Below are 26,798 nucleotides of genomic sequence, written 5' to 3'. Positions count from 1 at the left end.
TATATTGATGTGCCTTCATGTCCTCTCCTGATACAGTATATGATTGGCTACTGGCACAGGAACAACTTTTCCAAGTCAGGCATTCTGTAGCTTTTGGAATTGCCAGTAGTAACCTTTTCCATGTGGCCTCTCACAGGTGTAATGAACCATCAACCAATGACAGAAAATTTTTGTGTCTGTGTTCCCTAACTTGATTCTAGCTGGAACCTGCAAACTTGGACTATCGGCACAACTATCCTTGCATTTAAACTATAGTTCTCCTTTATCATTTTGCAATGTATTGGTACAAAGACAGCTGCATAACAAAAACAGCAGTAATAGTCATAATAAAAACAATAATACAACGGAAGACAATAATAAACATAGAAAGCCTCTGTATTTATGTAGATGTCAGACGCATGCATTTATATCTCAAGATTTCATAAATGTTTCGGGTGCTATTATTACTCTTGTGTAAATTAACACTCAGTCAATAGAAACTAAATATAACTTCACAATTTAATTAACACGTGGAATCTGGGGCAATTCAAAAATGATGTTTCTTCAAAGACGAAGGTGGCATAAACAACCTCCTTAGAAATTCACAATCATGTCACCTATTCCTGTGTCAGCACAGGAACTATTTCTTCACTCTGAGAAAATGTCAGACCTAAGGAATATTAATTGGCATGCTTCCATGAGCAAGGTTATCAGCTTTCCCCATAACATGTTTTTCTAAATGGAATAGATACACGGCAGTGTTGCAGGGAAAGCCCATTGATAGACCCTGAGTGCACCACAAAAACAAAATGAAAAATGTACAAAGTCCATACTTTAATTGGTGTCTGTTCCTCTTTTCATTGTTTCGAATCAAAGACTAAAAATAACTTATTCACAGCGCAGAGGTGCTGCCTGCTGTGTGTGGTGGTGACCCTTCACTGTGTGGTAGCTCTTTGCCTGAGGGTGAGGAGAAACTGTGTCCACTGGAACGTGAACATCCAACTATGGGTCAGAGAGGGACACTGTCTGAGCATCCAGACCGAGAGGAAAGATGTTTAGCTGTGCGGGGGCTTTGCAAAAAGCAAAATAAAAAATAAAAAAGCACAATGATTCCAGTAAAAATACATTTTAAAAAATACATACATCATCACCTAGTAAAACCTAAGAAGCTCACATGAATCATCACCTAAGATGCTCGCATGGTTCAAAGCACCTTCGGTCTCAGGAAGTGGTTCTTGGGAAGTCTAGAAATGTATACTTCAAAAAGAATTTGCAGATCACTCACTCAACAGAGCAGCTTCCTCCCAACCATTCTGGGCATTAGTGAGCAGAAATAAAGTAACTAGATGTTGTGAACCATGTGTGTGCAGAGACAGAACAAATGCATAGTCACACTAATGAGGTAAAAAGCATGCTCTCCATAAATAATACTTGAAAACTTATGTAATAAAAATATCTTTTTAATCTTTATACTGTATATAAAGAACCAAGGAAAACAATATTCTATGATATTAAACTCTTGTTATTCTGTTAAGATTCTGAATGTTATTTTTGCTCTGAAAACTTTATCCTTATACTGCCCACTGCTGGAGGATTTGGTATTAGTAGTTGAAGACCTTGACATCAATAGCAAGCGTTTATATGCACACACACACACACACACACACACACAGATATATATATATATATATATATATATATATATATATATATATATAAATTGTTTTACAGCTCCTTATGTGTATACTTGCTTCATTGCTCACTGTATAGGCCCCATACTTGCATCAGGGCTTGTTGTATGAGCTACATGTGCTAGGAGTAATGTAAAGGTGTGCAGGGGGGAACACATCGTTTGATTGTTTTGCTAAGTTAACTGATTAACAGTGTGAATACATTATGATTTGAAAAGTAATGTCACAGTGGTTCAAAATGGTATGGTATTACTTGGTTATCAGATGGATATTAAATTAGCTGGCAAGCTATTTTTTGTCACTGGGGGAAGTAGTAGAAGGCATGATGACAAAATGAGCTGCCACATATCAACAGATTGGAAACCCAGATAGCAAGCTACCTAGACTGCTGATTTGGTTGATGTATGTGTGGTGGCAAAGGTGAATTTATGAATTACAGTAGAAACATGCCTTCTCAGTCCTCCAATTCCCCTGTTCAGAAATGTGTGTTATGAATTATTTTTCCATTTATAAATTTGGAAAAGGTAAATGTACAGCTTTGTATAATGGCATAAATGAACACTTTAATATGATTATAATGAAGTCACTCACGGGAGATGTAACTATGGAAGCAACTTTTTCCTCAATTCGTATGAGTGGTTCATCATATTGCACATTGTGGCAGAAGCAGAATTTGAGGTCAGTGCACTTACCTCAGGCTAACTGCACACTTTTCTCGGCCATAATGAGGCATTGGTTCCGAAATTCAAAATCTGACAGTCAACGTTAGAAGCGAGCATACCGCCTAGCTGTGAAAGGATATTCCTGGCCTGAGAGATGAGATCGTTTTCTTTCCTATTATTTTGTGTCACCTTCTTCTACTGACGAAGCCCTTCCTGCCACACCCCCGCAGCACAAGATAAATGAAGGACACAAAGCAAAAATCAGCAGGTATTTGAAGGCACGTAATAAAGGTGTATGAGATGGATCCCTATGCCTTTTCTTCTAGTCTTCCTGATTCCCATAGAGACAGGATATTTTTCCACTCCGGTAGCTTAAAGATAGCTATTTTATTATTCATGGGACCATAGTTCTATAATTAAACATAAGCCATATCAGACTGTCTCTGTTGTACATGTCATTGCATGATACCCCCCGGTTCCTCTGACATAAAGGTGTAGCCGTGACCGCAGTGTGTTTGACAGCAGGACTTTGTCCAGAGAAGGAAAGGCTTCTATAGAGGTGAGGTGGTTTCATCATTTCCCACCTACTGAGTTCAGGGTCTATTCAGAGCTTGCAGTGGTTTTCAGAGCAGGGCCCTGTGGCAGAAATCAAAGGTAAGGCTCAAGATCTGTTTTCTAATGCCTCAGAAGGACCATGAGAATATCTTCAGCTACATATTATACCTAAGGGTTTGAGAGAAGGCTACATATTACACCATTGTTGAGAGACGGCTGCACAGGATTCATTCATGTCTGTCTGACTTCAAAAGGATAATGCACTTACAAATCAATAAGGCTCAATGTTTTTCTTCACAGATAGTTTGGCATGCATATCAATAATCTGCCAAAATCACAATTGCTGCTGATTCTAGAATGCATGTGTATCATACAGCATCTTTGGAGGACGTACAGAATATAAAACTCAGGGGCAGTATTTTGGTAGATGTACCAGTTTACTAAACATGCTAGGGAAGGCCATTGGCTTGGTTTGTATGTCCAACCATACACTTCCTTTTCCATTATAGTTACTAAATCATAACAGGCAACTTTATGGTGATAAGCTCTGACTGGCATATGCATTTCAAATGATCTCATCAGGGTGTACAAAATATTTTTAGTAAATCTCAGGCTGTACTTTCCATGAAAACGTTTCCCTCAATCAATATATCCCAGGGTAATAATAATAATAATACTAATAATACTGATAATAATAATAATAATAATAGCAACAACAAAAACAACAATAATAATAATACAGAAGAAGAAGAAGTAGAAGAATAATAAGAAGAATGTTCAGTTGATGTTCAATTCAATGAAAATTAAATGCAACTTAAAGTCTTGTGCTCAGGCCTTACATGCACAGTAATAAAACCCTTCCATCTCTGTTGTACCATAACGTGAAAAAGTCTGGCTCTTCACTACCACATCATGTTGCAGTAATCATATGAATAAACCAATAACCATTAACCATAACCAAACATATCCAATAAATGCAAACCTCACCGTACTGAGAGGCAACACCAATTCATTGCTTCCTCAGATGCCTTGCTTTGATTTATTCCTCTGGTCAAAGTAAAACTAGCACAGTATCTGTGCTTTGTTAACGATTTTCTGTGATGCCAGCGGTTTTCAGATGCGTACTGAATGCCAATAGACCTCTGGCATTTTACAGATAAGGAAAGCCATGTTTACTGTTAGACGTGAATGCCAGGTTACATACTGCCGGGCTTATGACAGCAGTGGGAAGGAAATGTAAGAGCATTGGATCCCAGGTTAAAGGACCTGAAGTGTCTGCCAAGGTCAGAGAGATGAGGTGTGGTCCAGGCCCACCCACATACTGAAGGCAGATGGGTGTGCTAAATGGTAGCCATCTGTGAAGTCTTCTCCAGTTACAGCCAGCACTGAAGAAGGTCCCTTTTGCTGGTTTCACCTGAGTCAGATTCAAGTGAAAAAGAGACCACTGATGTGTGTATGGATCAAATCAGAGCCCAATAACAGCATGGGGAAATGTCCACTATAGTGGTGGTCAAAGCATGCAAGGGTATATGTAAAGCTGGCCCTCGTTGCAAGGATATACCTGGCAACACCTGTCACCACAGTCCCTTGTGATTGGTTGTTCACTGCCTGGGCGTAATGCACAGAAGGAAAGTGTGAATCTCATCTGTCTCAGCGATGTGCTCAGGAGAAAGGGACCAAAATGGTGCCATAGGAGGGATGAAGCCTTCACTACTGTCATTACTCAAGTGAACAGTTTTGTTATAAAACTATAAGGAACTTCATACACATTATACTACCATATTTTTTCTTCTGTTTTTAGTTCAACCTAGTTTTCTGTAGGTGAAAATCTCCATTCATAGGTCAATCCCAATAACAGACATTATGTTTGCCATTGTTCTTGATACTAGCTAAGATGCTATTGAACAGTGTTATTTCTTTTGAATTATTATTTTTTTTCAGCCTCTTATTTAGGACTTTATCTGAGTAAATTAAATTATGATTAATCAGAATTCATCCACAAATTAATTAGTCAATTAATGTATTAATAATCACTGCAAACCCTGTGATTAACTAGTTAATTTTAATCATTTGGCAGCATGAACAGTAAACACATAAAGTTGCTGCTTTAAAGACAAGTATTGATGTTTTTTTTTACTAAAAACCTGTTTTATTATTGCATTACATTATCCCTAAGTGTTTTAGCCAAACATGTCAAATGAAGATAGCCATGTACAGCCTAGAAAATTAAGTGAATCTCCTGAATCATTTCATCTTACAAAACTGGCATCTTGCACTAACATCAAAACATGTAATTCTCACAGTCAAAATGTTAAGTGTGTCTGAACACCACAAGATGACCACTTGTGGGTATTTAAATTGTGGGATAGGTAAAAGTAGCCTATATTTTGTGGCTGTGCATTTTGTCTTTGTTGCTCCTGTGATGTGCATTGAATTTATCTTGAATTGATGGCTTGTCAGACTCTCTCGACTAAATGAAAAAATATTCCAACAAATTAAGCATATAGGTAATGGAACTCAAAGAAAATGTACACATGTACACTTCCCCTGTATTAAACATCAATTAGGGTAGTACATTACAAAATAAAGTCCAAATAAAATATATTTCTGGGTGTACAGCATCAAGTAATCATAATGAGCATCACAAGGTGGATTTGCTTGGTGTGTGCTTGGTGTACGAAACAAAACATTTACCTTGGGTTGTATTTTCGAGCGCTACTGGCGTTTTTTCCAGAAAATGTTTCATAAAGCTAACACATCACCAATTACTTACACGTGTAAATGATACATTCATGGTAAAATACTGATAGTCACACAGAGGGCAGCGATAGGTGCTCTTTACCTGCAAGCCCTATTGAAACAGCAGTGGGAAGAGCAACAGTAAATCAAAGCTGCTATTTACTATGCCTGTTATAGTTCTTCATAGGCTACTTCTGAAAATGTACAACCGCTTGACGAAATAGCTTTGTTCAGCGCATTTAAGACATTTGTGCATACTGTATCCTTCCTAAAGATGAATTGTGCAATATGGTTCTAACAATATCATGAGAGAACATGCGGTAGTTCTCAGGAGCAACTAACAGAGCTGCAATATGGATTGAGTGTATGCAACAGTGACTGTGATGACTGTAAAGCAGTACATGAGAGGAAATTATGCAATGGATAATTCAAGAATCGACTTATGTATGTAATGTGCAGCCTACTGTAGATCTCATGTTCATGTGTTTTAGCATATAACATGTAAATGGAACTGCAAATTTAAATATATTGACATTTGTAGAAAAAGCCCACGCATGTTTTTAAATATGTCACCCCATGGACTTTGCTAAACAGGATGGGAAGTGCATACAATCAGTGAACTGTCATAACAAACTGAGTGTAAATTCCTTCTGTGCTAACGACATGCTCCCTGGCATATTACTTACATAAACCTTAGATTCTAAGTTAGATATAAATACGGATGTTCAATGCATTTTCGGATATTTTTAATCTTTTAGTCTTTTTAAAATTATTACAATCCTAAATAAACGTCATTTGTATTTGATCATTCATTTTAAAAATCCCAACCATTGCAGATTGATGACAAAGTATTACTGGCTTAAATTCATTCTGAGTGGGTCACAATTCTTTGTTGAATGTAGATACTTGTGGTCAAAAACTCACACAGCAAGACAATGTACCGAAGCCATAACTAACCATTATCTTGATTAGAACAATTAACCATTAACAAACAACACTGGTGGAAGCAGCTGTAATGTTATAATCGGAGCAGCTTCTTCTTTACAATGTCCTTTCAAGAAATTTCCTGCAACAAGTTCATAGAGATGAGGCCTACAGTACATTAGTTTTCATTCATAAATGAATGCATTCCTGAGAAGCTCTGAAGGAATATATCCCCAGTATATATGTTAAATCAATTACCTCAGTTACAATCTCCATGAATCTGTCCCTTTTCAATAAATGGTAAATAAATTAAAAACTTGATTATTAATAAATAGCCCAGTGATAATAAAACAAGCAAATGTAATTTTGCAGCCTTTCTGTTGTGACTGGTTGGGCTGCTCCTTTCTTTCCCCAACCCAGGGCCTGAGAGTGGGCAGTGAGCCCAGCTCCACATCTGCCTCCATTTAATCCCAGATCAAACACCTGATATACACATCACTGCATTCAATATTCAGTTTGGCAGCAGGTGTGTGTGACACACCCTGCGATGCAAGCAGCCATATCAACTAATGAGTGAGAAAACACACACACCCAGAAGGGACAGAGAGAGAGAACTCTCTCGGCATCAACTATACATATTTAACAAATACATTTATTGACCTATTTTTACTTTTATTTTTGTTCAAAAAGGTAAATTACCATAATTTGTCTTTTTTTAAACCTGCACTATACATATTTGTTTATATTACAATAAATGTAATATCATTTTTGTTCTGATCTTCACACCTTAATGTTATTGTTTCTTTTTTATACTATGTGAACACTATTATTATTATTATCATTATTATTATTATTATTATTATTATTATTATAGTGTTGTGGGTCATACTTGTTACACGTTGTTTATGTGGTTTCCATGTTTCTGTGTCTTACATGTGTTGCTTTGGCAATATGACTGTCGTTGTCCTGTCAATAAAGCAAATTGAAATTGTGAGAAATGGAGAGAGAGAGAGCTAAGGCATGGCCACAGTTGCAGTTTACACAACATATTCTCATTGTTTATTGACATATGCTACCCTTTCTTTTAGAGATTAAGATGCTGCACAATGATGTTTATGTGAAATGACTCTTGGATATGTAGTTACTATTCAGTTTTTTTCTTTTCTTAAATCACATTAACAATCTATTGAGGTTGAACCGTTTTGGTCTGAACTCTTCAGTGGCAGGGCCAGGAGTGTTTCCCTGGAGGTGCAAAGAGGGAGCTGGGTCAATACATGCAGTGGCTTATAAGTCTTCTTTATTGTAAAATGTAAAATTGTAAGAAAATAATTTTGGGTGAGGGGGTGGCTGAGCCAGTGTTATCAAGATTTGTGATGGGGTTATAGCCCTGGCTTGCCTTTCAGCTGCCCAGACCCCCCCCCTCCAAAACCCCTTAGTAACGCCACTGGAACACATCATTGGTATACATGTCAGATAAATTCTGAAGATTATTCTAAATTCTGAAGATTATTCATGAATACACACTTTCAAAAGCAGAGAAGAGAAAAGCCCTTAAAAACTTTAAAGAAACTTCAACACTTCACTATAAGAAGACAAAATGTGAGAGTACACTTCATCATAACTATAGCGATCAATTGGCAATATAGCTCACAAGTGTTGTATAAATGAATAGTGTCCACACTGTATTGTTACTGTTGGTTACATTACATTGCAGAACAACTGACTAGGCACAGAACCACAGGGGAGCTGTCCATTTTAACTATGGTGCTGAAATGCCTCCATGCTGCTCCATGTGTTGCTATACAACTGGAAAACAAGTTAATCTGAGTTCATATCAGAGGCTCTGTAGCTTGTGTGAGTACACCAAATAGTTACAACAAACATGTTGAACTACTGCCTAGGCACTAAGGTGTAAATAAAATGTATTGGGGATAATAGCCCTGTGAAAACCATCCATTTCTAGAGGGTATGTTTGAATATCAACCTTCTGCCTGGAACAGATATCAGAATAACCTTTGATCTCATAAGAAAATCATGCTTGAACAGAACTACCATTCAGCCCAACTTCTGGTGATTTTTGTGTCTTTGTCAATGTGTGCATGTGTGTGTGTGTGTGTGTGTGTGTGTGTGTAACCCCAGTCTTTACACTTCACACTGTGACATGTGAAGTTGTCCCACAATCTCACTTGAAAAAAAAAAAAAAAATCACAACCGCATGAAATATATTCCTGTCATGGAACAATGCTCATGCGATAGACTGGCTACAGTGTTCACCCACCATACACCACACATAGTATCTCTGAAAAGCTGGGCCTCAGTATGGACACAATCAGGATCCATATGCTTACGGAACAGCATACAACTTTCACAGTATGGCATATGAAATATGTAAATATATAATAATAAATTGATAGCAAACTACCTGTCATCAGCAATAATGATCAATCATCACGCAAATTTGAAATGCTACAAAAGGGACAAAATGAAAAAACACTTCCTGATTTGAACCCATCCTACCAGAACAGGATGAAGCCAATTGTGTACAATTAACGGTTAATGACATTTAACCAGACTCTATAACTCCCAGGCTATATCTATGCATAATATTCAGTGAACTGTCTGAACGCAGAAGAAGATCTTTTGCCAAGTGAGCCAATTGGGATCCCTCTACCCAACATTATACACCGCTTACAAAACACTGCATGTGCTGAACTATTTTATTTTTTAAAGGAAAGCCCCCCAGCAACTTGTATTCCATTATGTAAATGATAGCATAACAATTATTGCTGCTAACCGTACTTGATGATTGATAGAGGCTCCAATGATAATTGGCATTAAGGACACCTACAGTTTACTGTAATATCAGTCAGAAAATATCAATATTAATCGAATAATATCAGACAGCAGATACCCGTTAACCTTTTCTGATTGTGTCTTCAGAGACGATAAAACTAGTGCCTGTCACAGTAGAGTCAATTCAAATCACAAGCCTAGCTTTCATAACATAATTTCTCTGTAAAATACAGTTCTTTGGGGAACTGTTTCCTATTTCCCATGCACTTAAAGTATCCTTAAGTAGAGTGTTGTGAATACTGCAGTGCAATTATAATGTAAAGTAGAGAATCTCTGGTGTAATGTTTCATTCTCACGACATTCCCAGTGCTGCTCAGCTCTGATTCAGGCTCCTTAATCCATACGCTCAATGGCCCACACAGCATACAGCCTCAATCCCCAGAATCACATGGATCAGAATCAAATCCCAGCCTGTCAAATGAAGATAGCATTACCTTGCCCACATAGAGAGGGTCGTTCCCTGTGTACTCCTCCAGCACAAAAAACTGGTTCCACACCCAGCTGCGTTTATGCCTCTGCAGGGCACCTTCGTGTCCCCTGGGACCCCTCAGGGGCCGAAGTCTCGAACCGGCGCTCAGCTCCAAGCAGCCCACCTCCCACAGGGGGAGCAGTAGAGTCACCACGCCCACCAAGCTGCACACAGGTGGGCCAAGTAACCGCATCTGGGCCCTGACTGAAAAAGTCACCTCCGTAGAAAAAGTAAAAAATGACAATGAGGGCGACACCAAAAATCCCGTGCAATGTCTGGAGGACCGATGAATGTTCCTCTGAGCGCAGGTCAAAGGGTGATTCCTGTCACTTTGGGGGGGATGAAGCGTTAAGCATTGCACGTGGCCTCAGTAGTGACGTAGGGTCAATGGCTTCAAAATTGGCCTCTTCACACGTTCAAGCAAGTGGTACCTATGAGGAATGAGAGAGAGAGAGAGAAAGAGAGAGAGAGAGAGAGAGCAAAAGCAAAATCAGCAAAATGACCTTGGTGACCACAGGCCCTTTTTACTGTAAGCGATGTGTCAGCTGATATAATACGAGATTTTTGTTTTTAGGTTTTTTTTGCTCATAGTGATTATGAAGCGGCCACACCTTTCAATGATTGTAAAATATTAAATATTTCATTAAAATTCCCTTCCCGATCTTAATATACTTACCTTGCACCTAACATGAAAATGTGAAGCTATAAATAATGAGGCTAAGCAAAAGGAAATTAGTTTAGCAATTAGCATAGTGCTAAATGTGTTTTAGCAGTGATTTATAACAAAGGAAAGATAAGAGACTATTGGATTATTAATGCAATCATGTACAGTTTCTGCTCTAAAATGCACCTGGCAATGCAAGGTCATCAGAAATATGTTTTAGTCTCTCTCTACCATGCAGACCTATATAATCTTATCCCCATATTCTTTCATAATAACAATAGCAAGCCAGATGATAAGTGCAGCGGAGCCCCATCTACAAGATCAAAACTAAATTGAATCAGTCAGTCGCATGGAAAAAAATGGTTTCCTTTCGACCTCCACATTCAGTAGTCCAAGTCTGTTTACTCATACCGTATGCAGTGAGCATACATCAGCTACCATGCTGCCTCCAAGGTATCGCTGTCCACCTGTGCAGTGCCACAAGGCTGGGGCAGTGTGAACAGAAACATGAGGGGACTGCATCAGTACCATTCCCATAGTGCTCCCCTGTAGTGCTCTCCTGGTGCCACAGGTAATGTACGAGTGATGTAATGCTACCATTAAATGACCACTTGAACTTCATGTAACCTTGTATATTATTATGATGGCATTTACATCAGCTTTGTCGAATCTCAATTGCACTCAAATTTCACAAAGGCTGAAAAATGTGAATGCTATTTCAGAAAGGACAACAATCCTCTGAATCTACAGCTCAATGAATTAATCGCAAATTGATGTTGGAATATTGGACACTGTGTTACAGTATTTAGGCTTTGCAAAAAGTAAAAGCCGCTCATTTTAGAAGCATTACGGGATGTTTCAAAGTGAGTAAAACTTGGGGGTGAGCAGACCAGTTGTTTGTGCGTTGTCATCTTTCTCTGTCAACTCCCTTTCTCTTTCTCTATCTCTCTCTTTCACACACTGTCCTCTCTCTCAGTTAAGACCGATAATTGCCCCTGCACACAGCACAGTAACCTCACACTTTCCAAGCACTTTGTCTTTGCTTTTTCCCAGCAGCCGAACAGAAAACAGCCACACATCGCATCCAGAGGTAGGCACACACTGCGCATTCCACTTGCCTTAACGAAGAGGTTCTCAAGCGGCAATAATTACCCTGTAGAGATAAATCACCACGCTGCACGCATTCACTGTTTCTTTCATTGAGGACTGAAAAAACATGCATATGCACACGCACACACACACACACACACACACACACACACCAGAACGCACACACACACATAGAGGACAATCTGGCCAGGTTGCACTTGGGTGTCAGTGGCCGCAATAATTACAGCACCCCTGCATATCATCCCCACTGGGTTTAGTGTGAATGATTCCAAATTTATTTTCACTGCAGCCATCTGTGCATCTTATGGTGACGCAGATTCAGCACGGTTTGCTTATTTATGCCCGTGAGTGTGACACCGCATTCACAGAGGAGGCCCCTTTCTCAAATTATTTGTGAAGGATTTACTCCTAACTGGGGAACTCAAAATTGTGGCAGGCACACTCACCCACACATCACATGTACTAATAAGGATGATGGTGTATTGTGCTTTAGGGGTGCACAGAGACAACACTGTGTGGATCTGTTCAACCAACAAAATGATCTGTATCTGTATTCAGAGCAGGGGCAGTGCTGACAAACTGTCAACCGAGGAGGTGGGGGTGGGAGGGGTGAGTTATCTGTCTGTCTCGCACTGTTATTTAATACATTACTCTGTCAATGAGACAGGAAGTGCATTAAAACATATATATTTTATTCTGCACAACAAATTACCATTGTTTCATTTTCCATTTAATGCCCTCTTGTTTCGCTCGTCTCATCTACCAAATATCTTCTGAACATCACTCTTCAACTTGCCTGAAGAAAAAGATGTACAATCCTCTTTATACAACACATTATTTAACACAGTTTGCACAGAAATAAGCATAGCAATATCTACAATTCCATTGTGCCTGCACACACGCAAGTTACGAGACAGTTTGGAAACACAGAGAACCCAATACTCATAAGACACAGATGATACTGGAGCTTGTCTAAAGAAGTATATGTACTGTATGTATGAAAAAAAAAGAAAAAAATCTAACCGTGATTCTTTTCCAAAACCAAATCAAATCGAACCAAACCCAAAAAACACTAACCACTCAGCACTAATATAGTCAGTGCTTCCATCTGAGTACTTAATTGCAGGATAAGTACTTGCAACAAGGGGAAAACTCATCTGTCCTAACAGAGAGTTGCACCTGCAACTAACTTCTGAGTAGAATTTACAAAACCACGACTCAATGCTGGCGGCAACTGTACGGCAGACGAGTGTCCAACAAGCGCAAGCAGACAAATGCCTAGTGTTGCATTTCACAGGTTCTTTCTCCTATCAGCTTATTTCCTGGTTGCTCTCTGTGCTTTGTTAAACTTTCAAGGTGAATCGTCTGCCTGGAGACAGCAGGGCCGAAATGGTGCCGCAGGTAATGCAGGGGAACCGAAACAAGGACGCCGATGTTCCAGCGGCGGTGGAGGAAATGGCTGCAGCAGAATTTGGCTCAGGGGCGAGAAGCTGTGGAAGCCATGCGCTAGTGTTATTGTGCCAGCGATGATCCTGCGGCGAGGGCCAGCCCAGGGAAGGGGGAAGGAAAATGATTGCCTCATATTGCACGTAACCTGGAGCCCTCCTAAAAAAGGAGGCAACTGAGTCTAAGCACAGGGACCTGAGAATGCATAATGCATTAAATCTGAAGAGGAGCAAAACAGCTGCCTGTGACCTTGAGCTGAAGGTAATTTCAGTTTTTCAGCAACTGATGGTGCTGCAGACATTTTTTTGTAAATAAAACCCCTTTTCATTTCGTCCTAATCTGGCTGCGCTGGCAAAACAGTGAGGCTCAATTCGGGAGAATATACAGTAAAGCGGGTTGGCCGCGCAATTTGCGAACAGAAATGTGAAACCCCCTTAAAACCGCATTTTTAAGCGGCAAAAGGTTTTGTTCCGAGATCCTCCTAAGGGGTCCCGGGGGCCGTTGCTATGCGGAAACCTTTAAGGTGTTATGAGGAACCTTTTAAGTCGATGCTAACAGATAAAAAAGAGAGAGAGGCATTACTGAGAACACTTGAGCTCCCGGGAGAAACTATCAAAGAAACTTTCCTTCCTAGAGTTCAGAGAATGCTGTTGTGAGACACACGTGCACCATACTGGTTCTGAGGCCAGAGAACACTTCTAATACAAATTTTCTTTCCTCTCTCTGATGCATCTATTGGTAATACTTGCTCCTCACAAAATTGACCTGTGTGCAAAGGGCAGATATCTTATAGTGCAACTATTCTTATTATACCCTTCAACATGTTTACACGATTTGTGTTCCTAGCAAAATATGATAGAAGGCACATGAAAGTGAGAGAGAGAGGGGGGGGGGGGGGGGGGTGGAGGGAGAGACAGAACTGAACTCAAAATATCTCCTGGAAAATTCCCGGAGAATCCATCTGGGAACGCCATCATTCTCCCTTTCAATTAGACAACAGATCCTACCACTGACTGAAGGAATTGGCTCCCCCAGTTCCCCAACCAGACAAGAGAGACAGGTCGACGCTGGCGCGGGGGGAAATGCCTTATCTAAACCCTCTAATCTCATTTGCAAGCCTTGCTTTACAGCAGGATTACAAGTGCTTAGTAACTGATAAATTATTTTCTTTTTTCACATTTGTCCCCTAAAGCTTGGTCAGTCCATTTTGCGGTGTTTTGGAAGCAGGGAAAAGACAAGTGGGAGGGAAAAGAAAGAGAACGAATGAAGTGTGAACCCAAAAGAGATTTGCATAGCTCAGCTTCGCTTCAACCCCCAAACGCCAGGAACAGTCAGAGACATTTTTTCCTCTCCGTCAGTTCTACTCATGCTTGACAGAAGACATTGGCGGCTGCATCTAGTTCAAGTGGCCAATTTGAAAGGCCAATTTGATTTCTCGAGATACCGCATATCACGGGTAAGAGGAAAGAAGGGTGTTTGGCATTTTTGGGGGATTTCGTATTTTTTCAGTCATTCATCCTTACTCCCACTATCTAATACCTTGTGACACGGTGCTTCCTCCAATTCTTATCCGTCATAAGCATTAGCTGGACTCTGGGGAGAGCCGTACAGTGGGGAAAGCCCCTCCCCCCCACCCTTTCCATTCTGCTCCCTGTCTCCCATGGTTTTGATCCCTGGGAAGAGAGACCATAGCTCTCCCATCCATTCCCATCCCCTTTGACTGATGACCCACCCTCTGCCATCCTGCATACACATCTCTCACTGAGAGGGCCTGCCAACAGCAGCTGCTTGTCCTTTCATCAAGCGTCAGTGTCAAGCTTAGGTCTTAGAGGCCTCAAATCCTGAAGGTCTTTACTCTTGTTTAATATTATCAGCCTCGTAAGGCCAATTTACCGGGTATGCACATCAAAATGAAAAATAATATATTCTACTGTGTAATGAAATTCTCAGCAGCAGAGGAACATACGATGCTGGTGTGTATCTAAAGACAAATGTTTTGTACTGCTGATTACTGTAGTAGGACCTGTCCATGCACATGCCTTTTTTACTCCTTTGTGTAATTATTTGTAAAATCCCATATGTGACAGCCAGACAATATATACGCTGTGTCCAATGACATGCTGAACTATTGATGCGCTGTTTCATTTTCTCTAAATGGCCTTGAGCAAATAAATATTTCTGATTCATCTACATTCAATGGTTTCATTTTCTGAAGAGTAAGTTAAGGAATATACAACTTTTAACCTCCAGAGCCTGAAAAATTGTTTTCTGACTTCGAAAAGTGTGCACTTTAAACAGTTTATTGTCAAAAAACTGCTAGAATACAGATTTATTGTACACTTCCACTGGTAAAAAGTAAATCAATCACAATTATTAAAAAGGTTTTTTGCTGTTTGTCAAACATGCAAAATGAATATTCACAAAATATGTGATCTCAAAAATCTCCATAGAAATGCAGGTTATAATTATTGTATTTATTTATATTATTATTGCTGCTTTCGATATCAAAACCTGTCAGGTACACCACCTGGTCCAAATTATCAATTATAATTTTTGGAGCAGGCTATGAATATTAGATTGATTGTAAAAAGAACTGCACATTTTCTCTTTCTAATGAAACTCTTAAAATGAGGAATGACACATTCGTATAAAACTGAATTCTTATATAGAGGTTTATTTGAAAGATAAACCGTACAAAAATGGCACACATGACAAGAATACCTGAAAATCCATTATCACAGTTCTTTTTAAGGCAACCATTGCATTACATGTTTCTGTCTGCTTTTAAGCTAATAATAGCCACAAGGAATATATGTCAGTTTAAGTCTGTTACAAAAAGCTGTCCCTGCAAAAGAAAATGATAACCAATGTTTTGAAACATGTACCACAACTTGGAAAACATAAAACTAATACTATACTGTGTCTTGTTGTGTGTGTAGACTTGAGAGAGTGAGAGTGAGAGAGAGAGACAGAGAGAGAGAGAGAGAGAGAGAGAGAGAGAGAGAGAGAGAGAGAGAGAGAGGCAGACAGACAGACAGACAGACAGACAGACAGACAGACAGAGAGAGAGAGAGAGATGTCCTTCCGAGAATTTAGTATCTAGTTGTCAACCCCCAACTCTACAGCAAAAAGACAAAGGAACATTCTCCAAATGTGACCTTAGACTGTGGTGGCCATAAATACCCTCATCTCCTTGATCCACATTGCACAAATGTCTACAAGTGTACCACTCATCCAGTTCCATTGCCCATCACAGCCCATTAACACACAACCACCTTCACTATACTGACAGAAGATGAGCTACATATATTCTCAACCAATGGTCTCTACAATTAGGACACACATGATACATTTACAGTAGAGCTTTAAATCTTATTGTTCAGGTTAATATTTAGGTTAATATTTTTTGTTCTGCATAATGGAATGTTTACAACACAGAAATTGTATTTTCAATATAATGAAGCATTTTATCAGCAATCATTATGGCCAATATATATAGTGCATAAAATGTATCTAAGACAAATAATTTATTGCAAAGGCAATCATTAACATTAATCTGAATGCGTGAGGTTATGCTGTCAGTGTTAGGGTAGAATAATTAATATTTCTATTGGAGTTACAAGATGAAATTGGTACTGTATCAGAAATAGAATACTGATTGATTTGTTTGTTTAGCCAGATAGATTTGTCATATAATTTGAACTGTTATGTTTTTTATGCTGTTGATATAGTAACTGTAAATCAAGGATGCCAATGTGGCTTTCAATTATAATTAGCTTCGCATTCGCTGACCCTCCACACACAGACTTTGGCCCAACCCTGGGTGCACGTCCTGGATGGTAACCCAGTCCCTGCGTTCTGAGTGGCTCGACCAAATGGCCCGGGACAGGATGATGAAGTCTCATTAGCCTCCAGTGCCATCTGACAAGAAGCGCATGGTTGCCAGAGCCCTCCCCCACAGTTAGAGTGGCAGTTAGAGGGGCCCTGCCATCCCTGAGGGAGAGCACTCAAACACAGAGAGCGCGTGCTGCTTCTGGCATCTGGGCGTCCGACGCAACCCAGGGAGGACCGGCGGCATATGGCCTTTTTATCATCGCTACCTAACGCGCACTCGCTACAGAGATAGCCAAGTGTCGCTAGAGAGGGCTCGAGACGGACGCACACACGGACATCGACTTAAACGCATACAGAGATGGGCATTTTTTAACCGTTAGAGGCGCTTTTTAGCTGACAAGTACCCACAAATGTCACTGGCTGCCACATTTTTTCTTCAAGGACAGGAAGCAAGGATTACAAGACATGGGAGGAAGGAAGCAGACTTCAAGAAAGGGCTCCTTCCCCCTGCGGAATCAGAGCTACACTGTGCTGCAGTCGGAAAGGTTTATAGTTGCAAAAAGAAAGCCACAGTGGATTGAATGCTAGTATAATATCATGTACAACTGCAGAGTCTCCATAAAGAATATCAAACAACATTCATCGTCATTCAGTATGGTTTGGTGAATCCCACAACATGTAAAATATAGTCCCGATTAGATTTATGTCATACCACCTAGTTAAAATGTATCATTAAAAACAGAGATTATATTACGTTCGAAAACAGTAACGTATCGGCCTCAATCTCAATTATTTAATCAATGTATCTTTTACTAAACAAATTGTTTAAATTAATAAGTAGGAATCATTTCACATGAAGGCAAGGCATAAAGTCTGAGCTGAAAGATTTAGGTTCTGAATACAGCATACCGTACAGTAGGGGAGAATTGCCATAAATGTAAGTTTTTGAATTTAGCTCATTATTTAGACTAAAACGGTGAAATTTTACTTCAAACCGCTTTGATATGCCAGTAGTCATTCACCATTTCTATTACATTCATAACTTAATTGCGCTGGATACAATTAAAGCCAAATTAAATGCAGTCCAACGTTACATTCATATCATCATTGTAACCCAGGAGCAGAATAACTGTTACAGTAAATGAAAACACCCTACAATGCGTGTGCACATATTAATCCTACTCAAGGAAGCACATTTCTAATGGTAAGGTGAGACCTGATTATGAAGCATGGGGCTTTAGAAAACACTGCGTAAACATTGACACAAGCAACTTCATAACATACCATGAATTGAGTTGTGGTAATGTCCAAATCGATGAGGAAAGCTGCTTTTGTTTGTTTCTTTAAAGCAAATAGCCATAGCCTATCATACAGACCAATGTAGTGTGTGCTTCCTATAAATGCCAGTGACCAGGTGGCTGTTTCTTTTCCAAGAATCACATGGAGCATCCTGAAGATGTCAACACAGCAAGCAAGTTAGCTAAACACATTAACATTAAATGCTGAACAAACTTAAAAACTTCAACATGTTAATGATTAACATCATTTAAAACACAGAAAATGAAATAATTTAGGAAACATTGGGTACCATTGCTTTGGAATAGAACGTGTTTAATTTGTGTGAGCTAAGATAGCCAATATAGTTTTGTGTTACTTGGCCTCATTTTGAAATACTTTTAATGGCAGGCCTAGATTTTGCTAGTTTTAATTCAGGATTTATAGACAGTGCTTTGAATGTGTGAGTAACTTTCTGTCATTCTGATTCTGAAATGACAATGGTACTGCATTGTACATTAAGTTATCATCCATAATACAATTATCAAGCGTTACATTTATGGTGACTCTTCTCTACTCAGACTGGCCCATCTTTGGCATATCCTGACAGTCGTTAATTAACAGGAAGAGCACAGCAGATCTTTCAACACAAGAGTCCCGCAGCCCACTCTGTAAACAGTAGGAAGAGAACCAAACGAGCAACATCGGAACTTCTCCATTGCTCAACACAAATTTTAATTAATTTTTTGTAAAAATGTTAATACTCACTGCAAAGAACATGAAGCTCTGCCTTAATTTTGAGCATGTCATATGAAATATCTGATGAATTACAGCAACACAGGAGTTGCAGACGGTTACAGCAGTGACATATTAAATTTGTCCTAATTTAACTGCCTTTTAATTAGATAATCAAACGTGCACTACTATGAAAAATAAGTTAAATTGGCTGCATGTGAATACATTTGAGAAATTCCGAACACAAAATAGCCTATACACAATATAACCAGGATATTTATTTTTTGTTTATTTGCTAGCGGTTTTCGGTGAAAGAAGTGTGCGGACTCTTCTGCAGCTGGAAGAAAAACGCTGAAGACTGTAAATACCAGACAATGCTGCCCAGGATCCACGCCACCTGGTGGCAATATTACACATTGTGTTTGGACAGATTGCTCTGTCGGACACCACTAAAAAGGCATCGCACTGTGTCATAGGTTAATTCAGAAAGAAGGTGAATTGTATTCAGCATCAGTGCGATATCCGAAACAAAGGCCGTTGTTATTAATAGACATCCGTCTTGGCCTTTTTCTTTTCCTTTTTCTCTAATCTCAAACCACTCGATTCAACGGACACTTTTATTGTCCCTAGTAACTATTTTGTAATACGAATATGTAGGCTACCGATATTCAAACGTAATAGTCATGAAAACGTGTTATAGGATACACACAGGTTTCTTAAAATCAATTATCTTTGTTATATCCGTAAAAAACATGTTATTGCGCCGCCACAATCCAAGCCACAATTAAACATCTTTCGTATTACGTATTGATCGTTAGCACTGGTGGTATTAATCTTCTTTTTAAGTAGGTGTATGCATTATAAATTGTATCATACTGTCGCTTAAAGTGGCATAGACTGAATGGCAAACGAATTTTCCTAGGTGGTATTTAGGAAACGACTAGCCTACTTAAAGTCATATTAACTTTTGAAGTGTAGCCTATAAGTTACAGTGGAGTAGCTAGTTCTGGTCAGTGATGTGAATTTGTGGGAAATTGTCATCAGATGTCCTCTATGTACTGTACGACAATCACATTTGCTACTGAATTCTGCAGGTAGTAGACATCACACCACTGAACCTGACCACATTGCTGAAGATAAGTCTGAAGCTCGGAAACCTATCAAAATACCAGTGTTTCTTATAGTACGCATTTAGCTCACACCGAAAAATAATTCCAGTTCAATTCCATTCATATCCTCTAGCGAATACAGCGAAGGCTTCGGACAAAACACGAGGCACCTGCCGTTCTGTTCATCAAAATCTCACCTGAATGTCAAAATTGGTAGGCTACGTGCACTGATGCTATTAAATGAAAACACGACCCAGAAAATAGGAAAAGGAGTCGAGTAACTCTATTTCACTTAAACTATAGCCTACCTAGTAGGCTAAAGAACCACACGATTTAGCAACTGAAACACCCGCGACGGGGGGAAATTACAAAGTAAAGAAGCAAGGCTGTCAATGTCTCATTTTACAGCCACCTCTGCAGAAAAATCTCTCGTCCACGGTCTACTAATCCAAAAATTAACAACTTAACACAGTCATGCATTATACATAAGCGAGTCAATATATGGACAGGAATAAAACCTTAGAAATAACCCAACGTGTATTAAAACGTATGGCACAACAAGCATTTATACTGAAACGACAAAGCAATGTGTTTGCTTTCCAACTTTAACTTAGCCTACTAGTTTTGTGATTCCCTCTATCTAGATTATGCGCCTATGGAATATCAACTTTTCCTTGTGTCCGAAATGTACGCACGCCTTGTGCATCCCAAACACTACATATCTGGAGGTTATAAAACTTGTGTTTTTGGTATTCTATTTGCTTCCCCAGCACTTCAGGAAGCTGTACATTCTGACAGATTCCTCTAACGCGCGGTGGTTTCCCCCATAAAAATAGAAATCGCATTTTATAGGCTATATAAAATCCTTCAGGCTGGAAAAATAAAAAATGTATACAAATTTATCAGAAGGCAATCGATTAAGCATCCTAATAAGCGGCGATTAAACATTTTAATAAACTGTCCCTTACCTCCGTGTTCCCGGTTCCTTCTTTCTCTCTCGGAGGATGCTTGAGACAGCACCGCGTCTATGTTGATTGAAATGACTACGCTGGTCCCGTTCTACATACGCACTCTCGCTGATGTTAGCTCCATTGAGAAGTGGCAGCTGCAGCGAGCGGACTCCACGCAAGGAACTGTCTGTTGAAGAGGAGACCTCCTTAAGCTCCTGACCGTTGCGAGCGAAACATTGTCAGGCGTCCTAATGCCACTTCAGTTTAGACCTTTATAATAAAGAAAACAAGGAAGAAGGAAAATAATTAAGCTCCCCTGCCCCACGGCTGCACAAGATACAAGATGTGCTCCTTCCCACAGTGGGATGACGAGGTGCTATTCCAAACAGATCCGAAAACGAACTCTTTTTTAACACTGTCAAAAAAAAAACAGAATTTTACGATTAAAAAATAGAAAGACAGGGGACAGGGGGTGGGACTGAAGCCTATTTATCCTCTAATGAACGGTAGCCTATTAACATTTGAAAGCGCAAACGCCCACTATACACTAAACATGTAGTGGTGTAGATTTTCACTCCTCCTTTCTGTTAAGGGTAAAAAAAAAAAAAATGTTTTAAAGTTTCTTTTTTTTCGGGGTGGGGGAGGGTTGGAGGGTCACTAACCATAAAACAGATAACCAAATGCAGAATGAAGTACCCTGCCACTTCTTTGGGCATTATACTACTTCAGAATAATTCAGCGAGTCCCTATTAATACTACCAGCTGTCCCTATGTTCCGTTATATCAGGCCTAAGGTTCATCAATGTAGGCTTTTGACTTGCAGTCTGGCATCTTAAGGAACTGAGAAGTTCAAAATCTGCACTTAATCAGAGCTGCAGTGTAGAATAAAATCTCGTTGTCATGCACTCACTAATGTCGGACAACACCCACATATGCTTCAACTGCATTTGTCCTGCGCATATGTAAATGAAGAACAGAAGTGGCACTAATAATCAGTTTGGCATATTTTATGTGTCGTTTCAAGTTTAAAACGTGGAAACAACTGATATATTTTGGCAATGAGAATTATTTCTCAAAAAAAAAAACTACCAAGTTCAGGAAACAAATAGAAATATGCAGTAAAATGAAATTGTGTGTTTGCGTTCGTGCCTGTGCGCGATTGTGTGTGTATGGCTGGCCATAATGCACTCATATAAACCCTTTGAGTGTATCTAACACTGAAAACTTTACTGAGTACCTAAACAAAATGAAAGATATGTCTGGTTAAAGCTGTGTATAGAAAAATTTATGGAAATTTGTTGTAGATTCATGTTTGAGATTTTACAAAAGTAAAACTTCTCTGTGCCAGGATTATTTTCTATAACCTTTCTTAAACCGCAGTGGAAGTCATGTCTGAAAAGAGTAAAAAAAGGTTTTTACTGCAAAAAATGAGGCAGTCGTATTGACAGTAGCCTGCGGGTAGCTGAATGTGTACCTGTAAACCTTAGTGTTGTGTGGTGATAGGTATGTCACTTATACAGTGTGGTGCCTCCATGCTGAAATAGATTGTGCACCAAGTAACGGGCCCGGTCCAACCTTTTTTGTTTTCATAGCTTCATACTTATCAGGCCTTTCTATGGTAATCACTATGTTTTCTGTGTATTTTATTAATTTTCAATATGAATTGTCTTAATTTTTTATTTTATTTTAACATCAGAGGATTATACATTTAAATGAATGAACACCAACTGCTCTCATTCCAGCTATATCCTTGCCAATGTGTTCCTGCATAGATCGTTAATGTAAGTGCAGTCACCTAATGTAAAAAAAAAAAAGCCTAATGAAAATCATTTAAAGTAAAGCCTCTCTCTGGCACAACTGAAAAAAAAGGACAAAAGGGAAGGGAGGGGAAATGAGAGTGAGAGAGCAGCTCAGTGGCGAAAGTTATTTAATTGGAAACTGACATTGGATTTCTGCCGGTCTGCTCCCCTCTATCAATCACAGGGAGTCATAAAGTGCCAGAGGTGCTTTGTACAATGCCTCCTCCTCACTTTGAGTCCTGCTGCTGGCCAAACCATCCACCAGCCCTAAAACCCACAATCCCATTACCTCTGCTCATCCTCCAAGGTCTTAGATCCTCCTGGATTGACTCCGCTTCTCTAATTCTCTGTCATGGCATAAAACTCTGGGCACATCCATCCAACAATCCAGCAGTAGGTGGTGACGTGGGGGGCTCAGAAAATCAGCTGGGAGTGTTATAACAGTTGGCCCTTGATGTATGTATTGTAGAGCCATTACCCCCTGCTCTATACTGAGAATCTTGGTAAGCTTTTGGTGAAGACTTTTTAAATGCTGGGCAAAGCAGAAAACAGATTATTGCAACTTGAGGATCATTTGATCTTCTGCATAAAATAATGACCAAGCAGTGCTGGCACCATTCAACATAACAAATAAGTAGAACAAATCAATCAAATCAAACTGTTCAGGGCAAATACATAGACAGTCAAATATAAACATTTTCCATTTGAAACTCTAAAAAGTTCCAGACTCTCTGTGCTCTATGGGGATGGGGCTTGTCTCACCAGCCTGCAATTTGACATGTGTCATCCAAATATTATCATAGTTTTATCAAAGGCACCAGTTTACCTTCCTTGCTATACCCGTTACATGTTTTGTTTTTGGTGTGTTCAGCGTGGTCAAGGTTTGACCATACCATGATATCCTTTATCCTGTATGTGAAGATTTGGGTAAGAAAGCAGTGTACCTCACTGCATTGTGAAGCGTTTATTTTTTCCCTCTTTTTGCAGAAAAGTGGATTGGATTCAGAAATTTTCCAGGTGTTTCTATAGAAAAAAATACTTTGATTTAGCTCATTGCATAATATCACTTTGTAGTGGGCATAAATCTGTCTAGTGCACATTGCATAGATATAAAATAGACAAAACATGTTGCAGCACAAGTATTTACAGGCATTTACAGTATAATAATTCTCAAGAGTTGTTGGATATTCAAAAAGGCAGACAACTGAATGCAGTTTTAAAAAAGCATAGTAACAAATTGCTCCATACTCAAGTTATAGTTTCATTAGCACAGTGCCCAAACTATTAGCCTATACTATTAGTGAACTAGCAACGACTGAAATGTCTGGAATAGCACTTGAATTTGCCAGTTTGTTGTCTCAGTAATGAAGGGATTTGGCTTAATGCTGATTTGATTATTCCTTTTTGTACTGAATAAATTAAAGTCTAACTCCCATGCAATGATTAGGATATCTCACTGATAAACAATGTGGCAGGGAAATATTGAATCACGTTACGCAGGTGTGCGTCTTCATTGCTTAGATTAAGTGGATTTTCTCAAAATTCAAATGCAATTTGACATGAATAGTATGTGATGGTAATGAACCAACTTAACTCGTGGTGGTGTTCAAAAGAGCTCCGCAGCTATTGAAGACATTTTATTGCTAATTTGTGTTTAAAATTTTCATGAAGGAAATGTTTTGAAACTGACTCACGGTGCTTGAGTAGGACATGTACTGTATGATGGTGAGCCATTATGTTCATTTCTTCACAGCTTGTCATGTAGGCCAACCAATGTCTCTCAAGTTTGGCCCAGTTCAATGGTCCTACGTTAAAAAAACAAGGGAAAATAAGCAAATGTATGTTCTTGTGGGGCCATTGGGTAGCTGATGCTCAAATATAACACAAACTTTGGCCGAGCTGAGCCATGTTTTCTGGGAATACAAAAGCCAGTTCACATTAGAATTCAATTTTTTAAAAAGCAGTCATAAAAAAGTGCAAATTAATATGTTGGAAGACTATTGTGCATTGTGTATCATTTTAACAGTGTTACACATTATGACATTTCAGGAGATAGAGAGGAACAGGTTAGTTCATACACTGCAGACACTGCAGTATTTTACTGAATTATAAAAAAAAAAATGTCTGTTTACTGTTATAAATATACTTAAGATAAGTATGACTTCATATTTTGTTTCCCTGGATATTCTTTGACCTTTTAATAAAAGGATGTAGACATAATTCCTTGTCCTCTGAGAGGAGGTAAATTAAACAAGAATACATTGTTTTATAGTGCATGTAGGAACCTGCTTTATAGCACAGTGACACCACTAAATGTGACAGCCACATAAGCTGGATTTGTAAAAAAAAAAAAAAAAAATCACTACGGCTTGGGCCATCACTCTCATGTAAAGCACATGACTAACATGGATTCAAACTTTCTTTGCAATCAATATCCTCATTGGGTTCCCATAGGCACTGTATTAGCATCGTCACCTGACTAAACATATAATTTGTGGCCACTCATGAAAGCAATTCCTTTTCACATGAAGAGAAGGATAGTAAATGTTTAAAAATGCACACAAAACAACAATAGTTCAAAAATAAATAAAATAAAAAGAAAAACATCTACAGTCTTGTTGTGCAGAGACCAGCAATAAAGGGGAATCTGTCAGTCGGCACAAGAGCGCCTTGAGTGACGAATAGATGTCATCCACAATTTGACCAATGCATTTCTGAGTGCAAATATTCTAATAGGAAAACTGGATGATTCCAAATTACCTGCCTCTCACAAGAAGCAGGCAATCAATCGTGGGGCAACCTCTTCTGTAAAACAACTTCGGCATCAGTACATGCTACAAGTTGCTGTTGCACATAAAGAAACTAAAAACTGGTCAAGTCAGTTGACAGCATGTCTGCAGTCACAGACCAGTCAAAATGGCACAGGCAATTCTGTTTTGCATGCTTTATTTGTCCTGCAAGGAAAATGAATGACAGCAAATTTGAATATAGTGCTTGCTGACAGTGTAGCTTGCTGCTTGAAATTTCTGTTCATTTGCAGATTGCATCAATAAATGCCTGTTGGGCTTTGGGGTAGATTTCAATAATCTGACTGTATTTGTCTCAGATATGGAATGCAAGTTCCATTATTTAAGCTTGCCAGGAAGCCCTCAAAGGCTTGGTGCCAAATGCAGTCCATTTAACCTACAATGCCCACATTGTGGCACTGCTAAGTGGTATTTGGCCCAACAATTTCCTCAAAGTTGACAAACTTGAGGGAGTTGTTAAGAAGGTTTCTAAGTATTCTCCAAGCAGAAAGCTACACAATGCTTCTAAAGAATGCAATAACAGAGCAAGGTTCAGACCTACCAATTAAACTCCCACCTCAACTTAACAAAATGAAATTTGGCAGGTGGTATGGTATACCTCAGTTTTATTCCAGGTTTGTGGATCTGGAGATGGACATCTGCTTTGCCAGCATAGCTCAGGGAGTTTTGTCAAGGTTTTAGGATCTCTGGTCACAGTAATCATGGAACAACTGCAAAAGCCTTTGTGAAATTATCTGTTGGTTTGAGAGTAGAGACATCATAATAAATTAAACAAATATTAAGATTGGACAAAAAAAAACTGATACCAAACACCAGCTCAGCAGACACACAACACAGTCAAAACAATAAAGAGACAATCATCAAAACATTCTGAGTGGTTTAAAAGTAACTTGGAAACTAGGAATTATGTACTGCGATCTTCCCCTTTTTATAGGGTATTCATAATGAATGGCTTGGGAAATCTGATCTTCACATTTTGAGAAGTGATGGACCGAAAAAAATGTTTTCACACTCATCCTGATTGGCGGAGAAAGCACTCCGTGCTTAATTAATTAGCCAGTGTTGCTGGTCTTTGGCCTCAGCATGGGACTTGCTCCACATATTCAGCAAAGGAATGTGCCTCTCTTACTATCTATGCAAGTCAGGTATTCATGCCCAAAAGCTAATTGAAAGTGTGTAATATCCTGGAGGAAAATA

The 26,798-nt window shown here is 39.1% G+C and overlaps 1 protein-coding gene across 1 annotated transcript in view; it reads right to left on the bottom strand.

Annotated features, from left to right (window-relative positions):
- LOC118224656 (cadherin-7-like) overlaps positions 1–26,217 on the bottom strand; it is a 92,187-nt gene extending 65,970 nt beyond the window's left edge. Inside the window, exons 1-3 of the mRNA XM_035412261.1 lie at positions 26,200–26,217; positions 21,014–21,265; positions 9,838–10,303 (exon numbers count right to left, since the gene is read on the bottom strand). Coding sequence (XP_035268152.1) covers positions 9,838–10,065 — 228 coding nt within the window. The 5' untranslated portion in view covers positions 10,066–10,303; positions 21,014–21,265; positions 26,200–26,217. The remainder of the gene's footprint in view (positions 1–9,837; positions 10,304–21,013; positions 21,266–26,199) is intronic.
- Between the last annotated feature and the right edge of the window lie 581 nt (positions 26,218–26,798).

Source organism: Anguilla anguilla, chromosome 4 (genome assembly GCF_013347855.1).
Source record: "Anguilla anguilla isolate fAngAng1 chromosome 4, fAngAng1.pri, whole genome shotgun sequence".
In the NCBI taxonomy this organism is placed as follows: domain Eukaryota; kingdom Metazoa; phylum Chordata; class Actinopteri; order Anguilliformes; family Anguillidae; genus Anguilla; species Anguilla anguilla.
This window is presented reverse-complemented; position numbering and strand designations above follow the sequence as displayed.